This window comes from Lupinus angustifolius, chromosome LG12 (genome assembly GCF_001865875.1).
Source record: "Lupinus angustifolius cultivar Tanjil chromosome LG12, LupAngTanjil_v1.0, whole genome shotgun sequence".
NCBI classification, from domain to species: Eukaryota; Viridiplantae; Streptophyta; class Magnoliopsida; order Fabales; family Fabaceae; genus Lupinus; species Lupinus angustifolius.
In genome coordinates, this window is record NC_032020.1 from 11,173,392 (window position 1) to 11,192,066 (window position 18,675).

Here is an 18,675-nt window from a genome sequence, read left to right on the forward strand (position 1 = left end):
ATTTTATGGTGCATGATTATCCATCACAACAAATATCACTTATAAAAATCAAATCATTGACATTTTATTCCTTTTAAGATCCAACATAATCTTATATTCATAGACCAACTTTTTGTTGGTCATCACATTATTATTTGATTGTATAAACAACTTTACCATAACAATGCTTTAACATCAAACTAAAAAAGGAGAAGAAAACATAGCTATCTAGAAAATATAAGAAACGAAAAAGACTATTGGCTTAGGAATTTGACTTCTTCTCAGATATGAATATTCTATTCTATTCCCAATACTCCCTCAATGGTGATCCATGAAATATGCACTAACTCAGGGATTATAATGCAATAAATATAACAGAACAAGTACTAAACAATAAATAACAATAACAATGAGGCAACAACAACAACATACATGGGTTTTGAAAAAACGTAGGTTGTGGAGGTTATTGTTTCTGGGACGCTTACGTAACGGAGATACCGTTGCCCCCTAAGCCTCTCCACCCTCTTCCTCCATTTTCTCCATTATCATCTTCATCCATTAAACCTTAATAATCATTCACAACAATACCAACAAGTTTAATCTCACTTTTCACGATAAAAAATAAGCAACAAACAATATCTACATCAACCCTTCTTCTTTATCTTACGTACCATGGTTTTTTAGCCATACCCTTTTCTTTATAAGGTGCCAAGAAGGTATATATATATGTAAAAATTTACCCTTTATTTGTTTATAATATGTGTTCATTGTATATGACTTTGTTGGTTTTAATATGCATGTTGTTGAATCAATGGCTCAAAGGTCAAGCTATATTGATTGAGTTGGACATCTTGGCCCTGCAGTTTCAATCATTTTTATGCTTTTTGAATTGTGGTGATAGATGGGGATATCTAAAGACAATGTTACTGGGCTTATTCTGGCTCTATCTTCTAGCATTTTCATTGGTTCTAGCTTTATAATTAAAAAAATGGGGCTTAAGAAAGCTGGCAATACAGGAAAAAGTGCAGGTTCATCTCTTTTCCTTTTATTTCCCCCTCTTTTCTATTTTTTGTTATTGTGTTTTGTTTTTCCTGCTTTAATTGCATCTGGGTTGTTGAAAAGCCTTGAACTTTCAATGCATTGAATTGTTATTTGTTTAATCATCTAATTGATTTTCTTTGATTTGATAAGCCTCTGGAGGACATGCTTACCTATATGAACCTTGGTGGTGGATTGGAATGATCTCAAGTAAGTGTTTGAGTTTTTTTTTTATTTGCTCCCTCTGCTGAATTTTAAATATATTATGTAGCATTATTTCTGCATATGGACCCTTTTGACAAGGTTAATCATATGATTCCTTGTTACTGAAGAGGTTAAATTTGTCAAATATTGAATCTTATTTGACCTAATTCATTGTTAAGCAAGAGGTTAATTTTGTTCCATGTTGGAGGATATCTGATATTCCACTTTTGTATTTTGTGCTTGCTTTTAATATGAAAAGTGCTACTAACATATTACTTCCACCAACATTTCACTCATATATGCCCATATTGCAGAATCAGAGTGTAGGTATATAGAAATCGAGACGGGGCTAGTTAAAATCAGATTGTGAAAACCACATAGTTGTGAAATGATGTGTGTTAGTATGTAACGTTTTAATATGTTCAAACACTAAAGTAATGGTGTGTGAAACTTCCCCACTTTACTCTCAAAAGCTAGGGGAAAGGGGGGGTCAAAGTAATGCACTTTTAATCTTTGCAAACTTTAAATTAATCATACGTGACACTTCCCTAGTTTACTCTCAAAAGGAAAAGGGGTAAAGTTTAATTGTCAAAAGTTTAAATGTTACAAAAGAATCAGGAACCTTTTTTGAAGTGATAATCACTGTCAGAATACCCTGCACGGATCCATCCTCTGCTATTTTATAGGCATTTCTTAGACAATGTTTTCAATTATTACTCTTAGTATATCTTCTTTGATTCTTTTCTAACTAATCCTAGGAGAACCTCATCAACTAATTTTATGTACTTAAATCTTGTAGTGATTGTTGGTGAAATAGCCAATTTTGCAGCATATGCATTTGCTCCTGCGCTACTTGTAACTCCTTTAGGAGCTTTAAGTATCATTTTCAGGTAAGAAAAGTGTTATTCTGTTAGTCTTCACAATACAAATTCTTAGGATGCTTCTGTTTTTCCATCCACTTTAATATGGATACCTGCATGCAAGAAACACTTTCAAACTCACATCATGATGCAGTGCAGTGCTAGCTCACTTTATCTTGCAAGAGAAATTACACATATTCGGTGTGCTTGGATGTGCTCTCTGTATGGTGGGATCTACAACTATTGTTTTGCACGCGCCACATGAAAGAGATATCCATTCTGTTAAGGAAGTGTGGCAGCTTGCTACAGAACTAGGTCTGTCTAATCCTTGATTGCTTAGGTCTCAACATTCTGGTGATAGTGAATTCAAGGCCTTCGTTTATGGTTAATTTAGCTAACATTGAAAGTTTCCCATTCATCATCAGGGTTTATTCTCTACACTGTTGCAGTGGTGATTCTAGTTACTGTCCTCATTTTCTATTATGTCCCACGCATTGGGCAGACCCATCTGTTCATATATGTTGCAATATGTTCTCTCACCGGCTCACTTACGGTACTAGTTATATTCCCGGAGTTAATATTTTCCATGGTTGACCTTAAACCTGCCTCCTATAAAGATATTAATGCCGATCCTTGTGGTTGCCTAGGTTATGGCTGTGAAAGCGGTGGGAATAGCTTTGAAGCTTACATTTGAAGGCTCAAATCAATTCAAATACTTTCAGACATGGTTCTTTACATTGGTTGTGATAGGATGTTGTCTCTTGCAGATTAACTACTTAAACAAGGTAAGCTTTTGCATCATACCTATTTGGGCATGTATTGTTGCAGTGTCTTTTTGAGTATAAATTAACATGATTATGCCATATCACATATACATACACACATATTAAGGTTTTGCTGGCGGTAATTAGTAACGGTTAAATTTTTAACTACGCTTTCCTATCATCGGCTAAATGATCATGTTTTCATTGCATAATCTAGTATTGTTTTTTCTCAATTAGCATTGAACTGTTTCACACCCTTCCGGTTTCAGTTAAGGATGAAATATGAATGAAGCTTAACATGCACTATTCTAGGAATGGCATGACATTTTTTTATGCTAAGGGTTTCTAAAGGACTTACAATTGAAATTTACTTCATTTATGCACTTGTTAGAATCCTGAAACTAACTATCAACCAAGTAAAGTAGTGCTAGAATCCTGAAAATAACTAATCTGTGTTGAGTTAGCAGTTCAGATTTCTTACCTTACTAATTTTGTTTAGTGCTATTTATTTAATTTGGAAACATGTTTGCAGGCTTTGGACACCTTTAACACTGCAGTCGTATCACCAGTTTACTACGTCATGTTTACATCACTGACCATCTTCGCCAGCATAATCATGTTCAAGGTGACAAATTTCCTTCTGTGGCTCTGTATAGACTATCTTAACATTTCTAGCTTTTGCTTGATTGATATGTATTATGTAATGCTACTAAATAATCTGGATATATGGTGTTTATGGAAATAAAATGTCTCCTTCCTCACAATGCATGGCAAAGTAAAACTGAATGAGAAACATAGTTAATTATCGGGTCAATCATAATTATAATTTCATTTATTTTTTAATTGCACACTATCAGGTTCTAGCATTACTTTTGTTTACAAGTTCTCTAAAGAACTATTAAAGAAAGGTTTGCTAGAAAGGAAAAGTCACTGTATAATAACTTTGATGTTACAATATATAGGCAAGCAAAGTACTACATAATAACCAACAAAACATTGGTCTAGTTGTGTAAGATCCACTAGATCCCCAAATATACCATAAGGATTAGTTCATTACCCACAGGGTGAGAGGATAGATACCCTTGGTTAAACCAAAAGTACTGCACAATAGAAGGCAAGTACTGCTGCAACAGATTATAAAATTGAAATTACAAAGGATAAAGATAAGGTTAGATCTAGATAACAGATTACAAATAGAAAACCAAAGATTGACTTGATCAACTTGAATGGATGATGCTTATCTATTAAGCATGATCTGCTCCAAGACCCAAGTGTTTTTTGCCTACAGTGCAATTGATCTTTGATTAGTTGTTGTTCAAAGAATATAACCCCTAAATGTCTTCTTTGTATGATTCTGTATTTTATTCTAAAACTAGGCTTATTTTGTTTGTTGAGAGCTAAAGGTTCTAAACATATTAAATTATTGAGTAATTATTCTGTTTTGTTGTTTTAAGGCTTTTTAATAGAGACAAGCAAAATGACATTTTATCTGCACAATATGTATTTGCATTTTATAGCATATTCAGTAGTCACAATCACTTTCAAATCCTTAAATCTTGGTAGAACAATATCACTTCATCTGGAAATGCATAAAGGATAGTAAGAGAAGGAAAGAGCCCATTTCAGATGTTTCATAGATAAGATTTTTTTGTTTCTCCTTGTTTTTGGTTAGAATTAGACCATGAAGATAATAAAACTACCCGAGTATGAATAAAGTTGAAGGAAAATAGAACTTTCTTGTCATTAATTGTATATGGCTTCTTGATGATTTTTTGTTTTTACCAACTAGAGCAACGACATTTCTAGACTTCGGATTGATTAAGGTTCCACACTATGTTAAGTGAAAGCTCATGATTAGATACAACACTCGTCATACAAATCCTTTTTAGAAGAGATTTTTAATTTGCATTTCAAAGATCAAGGATATGCATTCAATCTGGGAAAATTGAAGTTCTTTTAAAAGACATCAGGAGGAGAAAAGATGTATATAATAGTAAACAATTCTTGTGAGGCAAAATGGACTCAGTAATTATGACAAGAGAGCTTAGTTAAAAGATGTTTTAGTATGGTTATTACAATAATGATCTCAAGCTTTGAGGGAGGATTTTGAAATTAGAGAAGTAACTGCATTACATTCTAGAGAACCGCAAGAAAAAAAGCGCTATAAGATCATTACATTAATCATAAATGTTTCTATATTGCCTTGTTAAGCTTATCTGCATTAATCTTAAAACAATACCTTCATTGGAAATTTCAGAATAGATTATAAGTCTTATCTAAGATGGTGTTTTCTTTATTTGCTGCAGGACTGGGACACACAAAATGCATCACAAATCGCGACCGAGCTGTGCGGCTTTGTCACAATTTTATCCGGGACCTTTCTCCTACACAAAACTAAGGATATGGGAAATAGACCTGAAGAAACTCCTGTTTTTACAACTCCAGTCCATTCTGATCATAACTCACAAACTTTATAGCCATGGATTTTTGCGTCATAGCAGAACATCATTGGTCTTTCACCTAGAAATCTAATGAAGGTTATGCTATGGTGTTTCGAATAGAAGAAAGCCAGTGAAGGAGAGGGTATTTATTCTTTGGTTCTAGCAAAGCTTGTAATGTTGAAAAAGGAAAAGGCCAAAACATATGATGTTAATATGGAAGATTACATGAAGCATTTCTGACAAATTTAGAGACCTACAACAATATGGTTTCATGCAGTCTTTCTCTTTTGATTTTCCCCCTCCAATATTTTATGAACAGATGGTTATTGTTTGAATAGCTGAAAACTGAAACCTGAGATTAAACCTTGAATTTCATTCTTTATCACCATGAGATTGTGATTCTCTCAACATATTTATAATTGCTATTTTGGTCTTCACATACTTCACTATTATCCTTAAGTAAATAGGGAACTTGAAATTGACTGAGTGTATATCTAAAAGGGTGAAACTATACGAGGCTTCTTCTACTTAGTGAGATCTGATAAAGGTAAAAATATATGCAACTTTACTCTCATTTAATCGAGTGTACATCTAAAAGGGCAATTTTGTACGAGGCTTATACTTAATAGGATTTGAGGATGATAAATGTATACAACATTACGCTTATTTAGCAGTGTATGTGTGTAGATCAATGAATATGTATCAACTCAATTTCTTCATCCTTTTTTTCTACTAAGCTTTTCTTTTATTCAGTATTAAGCTTGAGAGTTGGGACGAATATTCTTGATGTGCTCCACTTTAATGGGTAGCAATAAGTGCTCACAAATTTCTAACACAATTCTTGAAATCACTAGATAACTGAGAATTGAGAACTTCACTGCAGTGTCAAAATTTTACACCTACCAATAATTGTATACCATTCCTTTTCGCTTTGTATTTATTTCGTTTTCTGTGGCTCATTTGGGTCTTCATACTTTTAATTCCCTACACTTTTTTTATATTAAAAAATATTTTGAAAATAATTAAGATATCAAATATCTATCCAAATTATTAGACATAAGATACTGAACCAAGTCCAAACAAAAAGGAAGTATCTAGATTCAATGATGCTAAAATGGTATTATTTATTAAGCTATCCGATCTATGGCTACTAATAACAAAATTGAAGTACTACTACTAACCATATAGAACATGCAAGATAAGTCAGTAGCAAATCAACCACTAAAAGCAAATATTATTTGACACACTGTGACTTGTGTTCAATTCTCACATTTTTCAACGATCCAAAAATACTTAAATTCCATTACAATTCCTTTTTTTTTTTTTATAGATTAGTGGTCTTTGTACATGTGGTGATATACAGTTCGTTATACCAAAAAAGAAAGAGAAGTTTTTTTAGGTGGATTCCTATGAGATCTTTTCCATTAGACTATTGGTAAAGAATGAGAAGTATATAATTAAGGAATTAATATCTGTACTTATATTATAAATATTCACTCTCAAACAAAAACAAAATAATATAAACTATGATAAATAATATATTAATAGTGTTTTATATTAACAGTGTGTATAGATTTTAAACTCTATAATTAAATCATTGTGTTGTGTGCCCTTTCTATGGCTGACGTTTATATTTAATCATTATTTCATCTACTGTAATTACTTCTGTAATATATTTTTATTCGAGGAAAACTATTAGCATGAAAAATAAAAAAAAAATGGCTATGGAAATTTCAGTCTGTGCTGTAGAATAGCACAGTTTGAGATTACACTATTGTCAGGAAAATTTTACTTTCCGAAACCCTAACAGGTAAGTAGATTTCATCTCTTCTTTTCTCGATTGTTTAGATTTTCGTAGAAAATCGTTTAATCAAAAGCTCGATTGAATTAAAAAAAATTATATCTAGTTGCACGATTTTTGTGCTCTCGATGCAATCAGAACCGTTACCGAACAACGTTTTGGTACTCGAGGAGGAAGAAGCGAAATCCGCCTTCAACGCCGCCGTCACCACCGCCGTTACCTTCACCGTCGGTAGTGGTTCCCAATGATTCCTCCTCGGAGGAAGAAATGGACAGAGGCAGAGGAGAAAACCCTGATTGACAAGTACGGTGATATGGTTGCGGATGGTTCTCTCGCGAAGATGAGAACTCGCGAGAAGAAGTTCAGACCCGTGGCGTGTCACGTGAACTCGCTCCATAACCTTCACGATCCCGTTGCTTACCCTTGGCACTGGACATGGAAAGATGTTTCCACGAAAGTGCAGAATATGAGGCACCAGTACCTCCTCGTGAAGCAGAAGATCAAAAAACCTGATTGTGGTGATGGTGATGGGAGTGATGAGTTTGATTGGGTTGAGGGTTTGAGTCATTGGTCTAATTTTCTTAGGTATAAGGATGTGTTTGGCGATGTTGCACTTGGTGTTTGCGGGAACGGTGGTAATGATTTATTAGCGATGAATGGTGGGGATCGTGATGGTGGGGATGGGGATGGGTTTCTCGATGGTGGTGGTGGAATGGATATGGTTGAGTTTGGGCAGATGGGTAATTCAGGTGACGGGGATGGGGATTTTGGGGTTGTGAATGAGGGTGTGATGGGGTTGGGGTTTGAGTATGATGGTGAAGATGGGGAGGTGAATTATAATGGAAAAATGAGGGAAGATGGTGACATGGCGGTGGCGGAGAGTGGTTATGTGTATGAGGAAGGGGAAGTGATGGGGTCGAATTTAATGAAGAAGAAGAGGAAGGTGGGTAAGGGAATGGAGAAGAAGGCTTGGAAGGTGATTGTTAACCAGATGGGGCAGTTGCGGGAAATGGAAGCACGGTTCGAGCAAAGGGAGATGGATAGAGAGCGTGAGAGGCAGAGGAGGGAGAGTTTACGAGCGGAGCTTGATAAGCAGTGGGAAAAGAAAATGGAGGAAAGGGAAAAGGAGAGGGAGGAGCTCAGAAGGCAGAGAATGTCAGAGTTGGAAGCTTTGGAGAAGGAGAGTGAAGAAATGGAAAGGAAAAGGAGAGAGGAAGAGTTGATTCGCGAGAGAGAATGGGAGGAGAGAATGAATTGCAAGAGATTAGAATGGAAGAAGAGGGTCGATGAGATGCTGAATCAGCACCGAGCGGAAATGGGGCAGATGCAAACTCGTATTCTTCACGAGCAACAGAATCTTAATAGCCAGTTACTCGGTATATTTTCACATTGGACTGCCCAACCTGCTGGCCTATCTGATCACACCAGTGCTAGCAACCATTATCTTTCACATATGATGCAAAACTTGCATCATGTAAATGGTATTGTTCATGGCGACACTAGAGTCGAGGGGGATAATCAAGAAGATCAATTCATTGTTGATGGATGATGTATCTGTGCCATCTTATGGACATTTCGGTTACTACATGTGGTTTAAGTGCACATAACTGCTGAATGTATTCTTAACTGTACTCTTGTTGGTTAGGTATGATTGTATACTGTGTCTGAGCAATCATATATTCAATGTAACTACTATATATAAATAATGCATCTTGTTCCTTGTTTTCATTTGTACTGAACTTTGAAAATGTGAATGTAGAGGTACATTTTTTGTCCAATTCATCTTTTAAATGCTTCTATTCAGACTACTATCTATTATGTGAGTCCTTAACGAATACATTTGAGGAGGATTTTTGTGTCGGATATATACTGTGCAACCCAACTCATTCTTACCCTAATGCAACAGTAGATGACATTCTGGACGCTAGTGTACTACATTCATCCTTCGTTATTGTTTCCTGCAATTTATGTAAGTTCATATTCTATAATATTACCATGTATTCAGTATAAGTTAATTCTTTGCTTGTTTTCAGCAGTATGCACATGTCATATATGTTAATGTATTTGCTTGGCACAAATGAAAATTTGAAGGTGAAACATGGAGCAAAGAAATTTGAGAGATGCACTTCTTGATTTTGTTTATTCCTTACATTTTTCACTCTAACCAAGTTCACCTTTACTCTTGCATATGATGTTTGATTCATGATACTAAGCTTATGGCAGAGATGACCTCTCAAAGTATGCTCTGAGAAGACTTGGTTCATCCATGTTTAATGTCTTCTGAATTCCGAATTACAAAATGCTGCTGATTGGTCTAATTAATTAGCCTTTGCAAATGATAGTTATTGACACACTCTAAAACAGATTAGGACAGTGTGCAACCATGGAGAAAGGACATGTCCTAACAAAGATAGTAAGCAACTTCTTTCTAGCTTGGAGAGGCTAGATTGGATCAAATAACACAGTTTATAGTATAAATCTCAGCAGTGACTAGAGACTGGATATAGCAATTGCTATGTGCAAGCTACTCCTTCCATACTCTATTACTTTTTTTGCTTAATTGCATGGCTATTTTATGCATATGTTTTATTCTGAGCATGCAGGCAGTATACTTTGTTTTCTTGTTTTCAATTTGCTTTGTCATAAGCTTGCTTATTACTTGCTAATATGAGTAACTTTTGCTGAAAATTGCATTTCAAGTATTCACAGTTCAACAGTAATTTTCAAGTTCTCTGTTTCTCACATGAGAAATACTTCCAACAACACTCGTGGACACACATATTTGGTGGATTTCATGTAGGATCTGATCTTCTAAATAATATGGGTTCACTCTAAATTTAGGGAGTCACGCATGAAATCTACCAAATTATAGTGTTTTGAAGTGAGTGTGTTAAAAGTTTGTTGCCAGCATTGCTCATGATGCTGGTTTAAGTTTGTTAATCTTTTTTACTAGCATTGCTCACAATATAGATAGTATGTTTAGACCTCATGTAATGTGAACTTTTGTATAAAGTGATTAAGTAGGATTGTAGTAGTGTATCCTTCATTTATTTTAAATTTATTAAGTAGGAGTATATCCATCATTGATCTAATCTAAAATGTATAAAAAACTTAACAGATTAATGGTTGAGGCATTGTTACTACACAAACTCATTTTAGAGAATCCATGGTCATGTTGTACATTGTGTGGTTCATGTGCCAGACCAGAGGAGAGTATCAGTTAGTCACTGAATGAGAAAGCTTGAACTTATAAGGATTAATGTGCAACTCGGTTCACTACTAGTAGCTCTTATCTTGGATGATTAAAAGGAAATTTTGATATTGTCTTTAAATATCTAATTTCTTTTTAGTGATGATTTAGGATTTTAACCTTTGATCTCATAAGTAAAGATCAATGAGGGGCATATTCCATTCCATTTTCTCTAACAATGGTGGCCATTAATGTTTCTCCTTTTTTTTGTCTTAGAAAAGCTCATAAGAAACCTTACTAGGAGATGATAGATATTATTAGAAGAAATAGAAAAAGATTGGAACATGCTTCCATTTTTTTTTTACTTATACACATGATTCATGCCTTTTTTTTGGTATTATTAAATGTATTCTTTCACTCTATGGGTTAAGAACTACTCTTTTTTGGGTGTGCGGTTGTCCCTCTGAACAAATGTTGTTTACATGAATCAAACTATTGATCTTTTTTGGTATGACTCATGTCTTTTAGCTTAATTAAGCTGAATTCAAGAGACGTGCTAATGAAAGTTTAGTTACTGTAGGGGTTGGTTGGTTTTTAATTCCTTTTATTGTTTTATTCCTTCTCATTCTTCCCTCTTGTTAGAGTGCACTGGATCTTGCCATGAAAAGAAAAAATCTCAATGGATGTAAACCAAAATAAAAAGTAACTCTTGACTCATAGTTAAAAATACATTTTTTGGTTGGTAAGGGAGAAAGTGTCGAGTCTACAAAGTAATGCTGAGGTAGGTTCTTTCAACGAACTTACCAAAACTCCAATTATTTAAGAAATTTTGAGCAGCCAACAAATAGAATATTTCTTGAGCAGACGCCAATTTTGGTCAGTCAAGAAGCATGTGAATGTAATATCCATCTACCCACTATCTTTCAACTATATATTTACACTCTTTCATACCATTTTTTCTCACACCCCACCCCACTTCATAACTTATAAGCTTTTCTTTACTTGCTAATAACCTTAGCTTTTCTTAGTTTGATATCTTTGTAGTAAGAAAGTTTATTAAGTGAAGAAGAAAATGGTGAGTGTGGAAGAGATACGCAAGGCACAGCGTGCTGATGGTCCAGCCACTGTCATGGCAATTGGCACAGCAACTCCTTCAAACTGTGTGGAACAGAGTACATACCCTGACTATTACTTCCGTATTACAAACAGTGAGCACAAGACCGAGCTCAAAGAAAAATTCAAGCGCATGTGTAAGTTATCTCATAAAATTTGATTAATTTTTTTTTATATTACCAAAAGTATTGTCTCATCCTTTTGGGCTAAGAACTAATCTTTCTTTTTGAGGTTTGTAGTTGTTCATCTCAATATCAATTGACCAACATTTTGTTGTTATATATCATTTGATTATGTTTATGCGCTCCTATGTTGTTTTAGCATTCAATATCATCAAAAGTGTGATTGAATTTGCTTATCTTGTTTTCAAACAACTTATAATAACAAAACAAAAATAGTTTTGAAAGAGTTTTAGAACATACTATTATTTCTCACAAAGCAATCAAAATACTGATCTATTTCAGGTGAAAAGTCAATGATTAAGAAGCGATACATGTACTTGAATGAGGAAATATTGAAAGAGAATCCCACTGTTTGTGAATACATGGCATCATCATTGGATGCAAGGCAAGACATGGTTGTTGTGGAGGTACCAAAGCTAGGAAAAGAGGCAGCAACAAAGGCCATAAAAGAATGGGGTCAACCCAAGTCCAAGATCACCCACCTAATCTTTTGCACCACAAGTGGTGTTGACATGCCTGGTGCAGATTACCAACTCACAAAGCTCTTAGGCCTTCGTCCATATGTGAAGCGTTACATGATGTACCAACAAGGTTGTTTTGCTGGTGGCACGGTGCTACGTTTAGCCAAAGATGTAGCTGAAAACAATAAAGGTGCACGTGTGCTTGTGGTTTGTTCTGAGATCACTGCAGTCACATTCCGTGGCCCAAGTGACACACATCTTGATAGCCTTGTGGGCCAAGCTTTGTTTGGAGATGGTGCTGCTGCAGTCATTGTTGGATCAGACCCATTACCCATTGAAAAGCCTTTGTTTGAGTTAGTGTGGACTGCACAAACAATCCTTCCAGATAGTGAAGGAGCTATTGATGGTCATCTAAGAGAAGTTGGACTAACATTCCATCTTTTAAAGGATGTTCCTGGGCTCATTTCAAAGAACATTGAGAAAGCCTTGGTTGAAGCCTTTCAACCATTGGGGATATCTGATTACAACTCAATCTTTTGGATAGCACACCCTGGTGGGCCTGCAATTCTTGACCAGGTTGAAGCCAAATTGGGCTTGAAGCCTGAAAAAATGAAGGCCACTAGACATGTATTGAGTGAGTATGGGAACATGTCTAGTGCATGTGTGTTATTCATATTAGATGAGATGAGAAAGAAGTCAATAGAAAGTGGACTTAACACAACTGGAGAGGGACTTGAATGGGGTGTTCTTTTTGGTTTTGGACCTGGTCTCACTGTTGAGACTGTTGTGCTCCGTAGCGTGTCTGTTTAAGTGCACATACTTTGTTATGGACACAAATAGTTCCTTTCACATTTTATATTTCAGGTGTGTATTTTGAGTTATTGAGATAAACTTCTTTACATGTATTCTATTTGAGTGTGCCCTTAATAACAATGTGACATATTATTAAACTATATATTACCATTTTATTACTTGAATGTTAACTTTGTTTACTTTTTTCCATGTAATATATATTCAACTGAACTCTTTTCTCTCGTGTTGTCATGATAACACTCAAGTAGACTTATCACTTACGCTTTGAGGTAATTTGATACAACATCAAAACATTAAAACTGTTCCAGTGAATTATGATTCAAGTTTAATTACTATAGGTCTGATAATTGAATTTTCACGGCACTACTTCCATATGTATCAAGAGTGTAATATCTATATATCGATAGTATAAAAATTTATATACAATCAATATATTATTCATTATTCATTTGTTTTATTTTTATTTAAAAGTAAATGATAATTAAAAAGAGTTTAAAATTTATACACTGATAGTGTAAAGTTTTTATACTGTCGTCACATCATTCACCATTAATTTGTATTACTTTTGTTTGACAGTCAATGATGATAAACAAATCAATGACGAATGATTTGCTAATAGTGTAAAAAACTCTTACACTGTTAGTGTATACATATTAAATTGAATTAAAAATACATGATAAATAATGTGTAAAAACTTTTACATTGTTAATGTATATATCATTTTCTCGAATATTAATGAGATACAAATTAGTGACCAACAAAATTAAATGAATAATCATGCTAACAATTGAATCAATAATATATAAACTCAATAAAAATATAAAGATCAATTATTCATTACATAAAGGGCTCTTGAAGCAATACATTTATAAAAGGGTTCATCACCCTCAAAAGAAGAAAATGATGATAAATTCTCTAATCTTTATTGCCCTTGAGAATGTAAAATCATAAGCTATTATATGAAATCTAATAACTTAAATTAATGTTGATTATTGGAAACATATTTTAATATAGATATGTTACATTTAGTTTCAAGCTCATGAAAGAATAAAATTAGATTCTAAAATATGTTTTGAGAATGTGGTTATCATTGATTGTGCATAATGAATTCCAATAATAAAAGTTCAATTCTTTTCTTCTCTTTTGCTCTTTCAATTCCCTTCTTTTTCTTTAAACTAAGATGGTATTAGAGCAAAATTATGTATCCCGCAACATTTTTATCTTTCTTGTTCATGTTATGTATGACAAGAAGAAGTTCTTCATCTTCACATTCAATTTGCTCCATGACTTCAAATTCTCAAAGGGAAGATAAGAAATTTCTTATACCACTTTCACAACTTAGCAAGATATTTCATCGAGCAATGCAAACACAAATAATGATGGTAAAAAGAGTGAATGAGTCAAGTAACGTTTCCTCAGTCACAGATGCATGGAGACAAAGAAAACAATGTTGTTTCTTTTCCAGTGCAATATTGGTTTTTGTGGTGATCTTTTTAAAGTAGAAACTAGTGGAATTTGTTGGGGTCTTAAATCTGTTTGATTCATTTTGGTTTGAGCTTATCTTTTTTAAAGAAAAAAAAATCAACCTCAATATGCTCAATTTCTCTATCACTTTCTTCTACAATCTTGATATTATTTAGTTCTCTAAATTCTTCTATATCTTTGAGTAAATTCTGTTAATATTTCTCTTAATTCTTCTCAATATTCTCGAGGCAAATATTGCCCATATTATTATTCTCTTGTTATTCTTGAGCAAAGTTGTTCATACTTCATCTCACTTTTCTCTTGTTATTCTTGAGCAAAATCGCTCATATTTCATCATGTCAAGAAACCAAGATGGTATTCTACTTGAGCATTATTCTTAAAGAAAAGAAACAATCATTCTTTCAACACTTTGGTGGTTCTTCCAAACTTCAGATCGACTTTTCACGTTTGCTACCTTATACCCAAACTGAGAGTTAATGGTATTCAATCTCCAACTTGAGGGATGTTAAAGATGAAGATGACCCATTCTTATATAGTTTTCAGTTATGTTAGTTAGGATTAGTTTTACTTTAAATGGTAGCTTGAATTTCAAACAAGTACCAATTTTCCTATTGTATAAATTCTTTGCACTTTGCCTTTGTGCATAATGAATTCCAATAATAAAAGTTCAATTTTAAATTCCCTTCTTTTTCTTTCTTGCATGGTTGCTAAGAAACTAAGAATAAGTGACATGACTATGCCATAGATCACATTGGATCTTCACGTTTTTGGATTCTGAAAAACACTATTGTGTTTCCCTCTTTGCATTTACATTATAAACACACTAATAGGAGACCCGTGCATTCGCACGGGTAATAATATATATTGCATGAATTTAATTAAATAGTGATTATGTAACTTATTAAGTGAAATGTTATCGAGGAATACCTACTAAAACATGTTTTGTGGTATCCATTGCTAATATAAAGATGGTGGTACAATGAAATGGTATTGAACGTGTAATGTTAAAAAAGGAAACATGTTAGAAAAAAAGTTGAATGAATTTAGATAGAAAATTACATGATGTTTTTTTAACATGAGAATGTGACTAAAGATTAACTAATAAACTTTGCTTTGTATATATTTGATTGTTGATGTAAAGCTGTTGTACAATGATATGATATTAAATCTGTTGCATGTCTTAAATTGAAGATAATTGTGGAACACATTGAAATTATGCATGACATATGTATTATTTTCAATCAAATGATCCTTCCATTGATTGAATTCTTCTTTTTTAAGAGAAACTTAGATCTTGTCTCCCTAAAAACAGATATGGTTAATAATTGAAATTGTAACAAATAAATGTTTTTATGTAATATTACATTTCAGTCCATCAATATCATTTTTAGATGTCCGAGTTTAGATAGAAGTTGAACATACCAAATTTATGTAATTCTAACAGTTATCTTCCATAAGTGTTTTGAGTCATTCAAATCCCTTACTAGCTCGAACATGTGTGATATTGACATTAATACAACAAATACTAACTTATGAAAACATTAAGCCACTAGAAACGAAAATATTAAGCCACACAAAAACTAACAACAACATTTAAGTAAAACAAATTGAAAACATGACTCTGAATTCATGAAAGAATGATAATCTAGTAAGATAAAAATTGTTAAGGTCATTTTTTACGGAGGTGAGCTAATAAGTAGGCTACCACATATTATGCAGACTTTATTTGTTATTGAAGATATGACTCTCAGCATAAGACTCAACTGTTTATAAACTGGAAATTCAAGAAGCAAAAATTTAAAACAATATTGAGGTAGGTTCAATTGATTTTTAACTAGTACTTTAGACAATGTATAATAAAACAGAGATGATAGTAATAATAACAGCCCAGAAGAGTCAATTATTTACAATCTGGAAATTCAAGAAGCAATAATTGAAGACATTACTCAATTATTGTCTTCAATTATATTATCTAATACTTTAGACAATGTCTATTAGGCATAGACATTGCATTTAAAAAAAAAATGCTCGACAAAAATTTAGCTGTTAAAGTGAGAGTAATAATAATTCTTTAAATAAAAGAACCACAATTAACAATTACTATAAATTGTTATATTAACTTAGAATAAGCATCATAATGTTAATCTTCAAATAATGATCACCAACCAACAATGGACATGCCGAAGTCAACTTCGTCAATTTACTACAATATACGTGATAGATATAAGGTAGTCACATTAGAGAAATGACCAAAAGTTTTTGAAAATATAATATAGTAAAAGTGACAATTGATAATAAGTCATTACTAATGCATTTTATAATATTAGAAACAGTTTCATAGAGGTGAGTTACAAATTCATGTAACAAATTCAACAACTTTATAAGTAGGTCATTAGAAATTTGCATAAAAGATATCATACTAGTCAATAAAAATTCAACAACTTTGAAAGTACATCACTTCTAGACAAGGAAGAAGATAACAAAATTCTTCAAACAATGACCTTCGAAGATCAATGCATGTAATAAATATAAATTCAATATCTCATCTTTAAAGAAATAAATATGAGGAACAATTACAAAAAATCATCAAATAATGACCTTCAGAAAAACATATAAAAAGGAAGAAACAAATATATATTTAATCACTTCTAGAAAAGGAAGAAACAAATATATGTATTCAAGATCACATTTTTAAGACCCAAAAATGTGAAAGTAGACTAGATCTCAAAAAACTAAGATGTTGATTCAAAAAAGCCAGAAAGGATAAACTTTCAACAAAATAAATATGATGAATAATGACAAAAGGTAAGAAACAAATATTCAACATCACATTTTAAGACAAAAAAGTAAGAAACAAATAAAGTAAGATAACGATCTACAAAATAAACGCATGTTAAAAAAACTCAGTTAACATTTTAAACAAAAAAATGTGAATTTAGAGTGGATCTGAAAACGTAAGATGACGATCCACAAAAAGTAAGAAAGGAAGAACTTTTAAACGCATGTTCATCATAGATCAAAGATCAAACTTTTGGAAATAAAACCTTGGTGTTTCATATGTCAAAGTTTTGGATGCAAAAATTCAGTGAACATAGTTCAAAGGTAAAACTTTTGCATCTTCAACAAAATAAATATGACGAACAACCACAAAAAGCAAGAAACAAATATTCAAGATCACATTTTTAAGACAAAAAATGTGAATATAGATCGGATCTGTAAAAAGTAAGATAACGATTCATAAAAATAAAAAAAAGGAAGAATTTTTAAACGCATGTTCACAAAAACTTAATTAGCATCGATCAAAGGTAAAACCTTTACAAACACAACCTTCATGTTTCAAAGGTAAAACGTTTGAAATAAAAAATCTAAATATGAAAGTATAAAGGTAAAATAAAATACACAATTACATTAAGTAGAAGATTGAAGATGTATATGAATGTGTATAGCAGTTAAGACGTATATGAGTTAAGACATGTGGGGTTTGGAGAATAAGAAGAAACAAATAGCAGTAATTGTGAGTTAGAAGTAATAAGACTGGTGAGAGAAGAAGAAGAAATGAATGGTCATGACACTGGATTGGAACAAAAGAACAAAACTTGGCATGCATGATTAATGACACTACAAAACTTGAAACGTGTTGAAGTTTCACACAAAATTCAAAAATCTGCTTTTAATGTATGTTATTATTATTATTATTATATTACAGGAAAAGAAATGAAATATGCAAAAAAGACTTGAAAGGTGTTTAAATCTTCTTTATAAGATAGTAGATTGGATAGTACCTTTCCATTCTTAATAAGATAGTATATTAGATAATATTTTCCTTGACTATCTTGGCCACTAGAGATGTTTCATTATGAATAACTTATGAAACTCATTTTGCAAACAGAGTCTCCATAAGTTAAGATATCAATAATTAAATTTTGTCTAACCAATTATAACTTATCCAACAAATATGTTCCCTCAGTCTTAAGTATGACTTCTCTTCCCATCTCTCGAGTTTCTTCTTAACTCTACCGTGAACATATTAAAACTAATTGGGTCTTAGACCAACCAATGATTGTTGATAGACCAATATATTGTGTATAAGGCTGACAATAAATCTAACAAACTCAGCATTCGTTCAAAATCCCGCTCATTATTTAATTCAATAAACTTATTTCATGAAACAAATGAGATGAAAATTATATTCATTATGACATTTTATAAAAAAAACGTGTAGCTTTTTATTGTTTTTATTTTCAAGGGGTTATATATTTTTTTTCCAAGGGGTTATATCAGTGTTATTAAACTCGGACCGGTTAATGACTCGGTAATGGTACTGAGTCAATGAGTCACTAGTTC

The 18,675-nt window shown here is 32.8% G+C and overlaps 3 protein-coding genes across 4 annotated transcripts; all 3 read left to right on the top strand.

Moving 5' to 3' along the window:
- On the top strand, positions 400 to 5,696 carry LOC109361637 (probable magnesium transporter NIPA1). Of its 2 annotated transcripts, none has more exons than XM_019607149.1 (9): positions 400 to 695; positions 802 to 1,007; positions 1,171 to 1,227; positions 2,021 to 2,111; positions 2,236 to 2,396; positions 2,507 to 2,634; positions 2,729 to 2,866; positions 3,378 to 3,470; positions 5,152 to 5,696. In XM_019607149.1, exons 2-9 carry the CDS (start codon positions 881 to 883, stop codon positions 5,320 to 5,322), a joined length of 966 nt encoding a protein of 321 aa, XP_019462694.1. In that variant the 5' UTR covers positions 400 to 695; positions 802 to 880; the 3' UTR covers positions 5,323 to 5,696. The 2 variants fall into 2 exon arrangements, with proteins under 2 accessions (XP_019462694.1, XP_019462695.1); XM_019607150.1 differs by having other exon boundaries at positions 400 to 684.
- Positions 6,984 to 8,890, top strand: LOC109362510 (eukaryotic translation initiation factor 5B-like). Its single transcript, XM_019608341.1, has one exon. It carries the CDS (start codon positions 7,332 to 7,334, stop codon positions 8,634 to 8,636), a length of 1,305 nt encoding a protein of 434 aa, XP_019463886.1. The 5' UTR covers positions 6,984 to 7,331; the 3' UTR covers positions 8,637 to 8,890.
- Positions 11,224 to 12,988, top strand: LOC109362511 (chalcone synthase 1). The gene is made up of 2 exons (XM_019608343.1): positions 11,224 to 11,527; positions 11,855 to 12,988. The coding sequence occupies exons 1-2, from the start codon at positions 11,350 to 11,352 to the stop codon at positions 12,841 to 12,843; spliced, it is 1,167 nt and encodes a 388-aa protein (XP_019463888.1). The 5' UTR covers positions 11,224 to 11,349; the 3' UTR covers positions 12,844 to 12,988.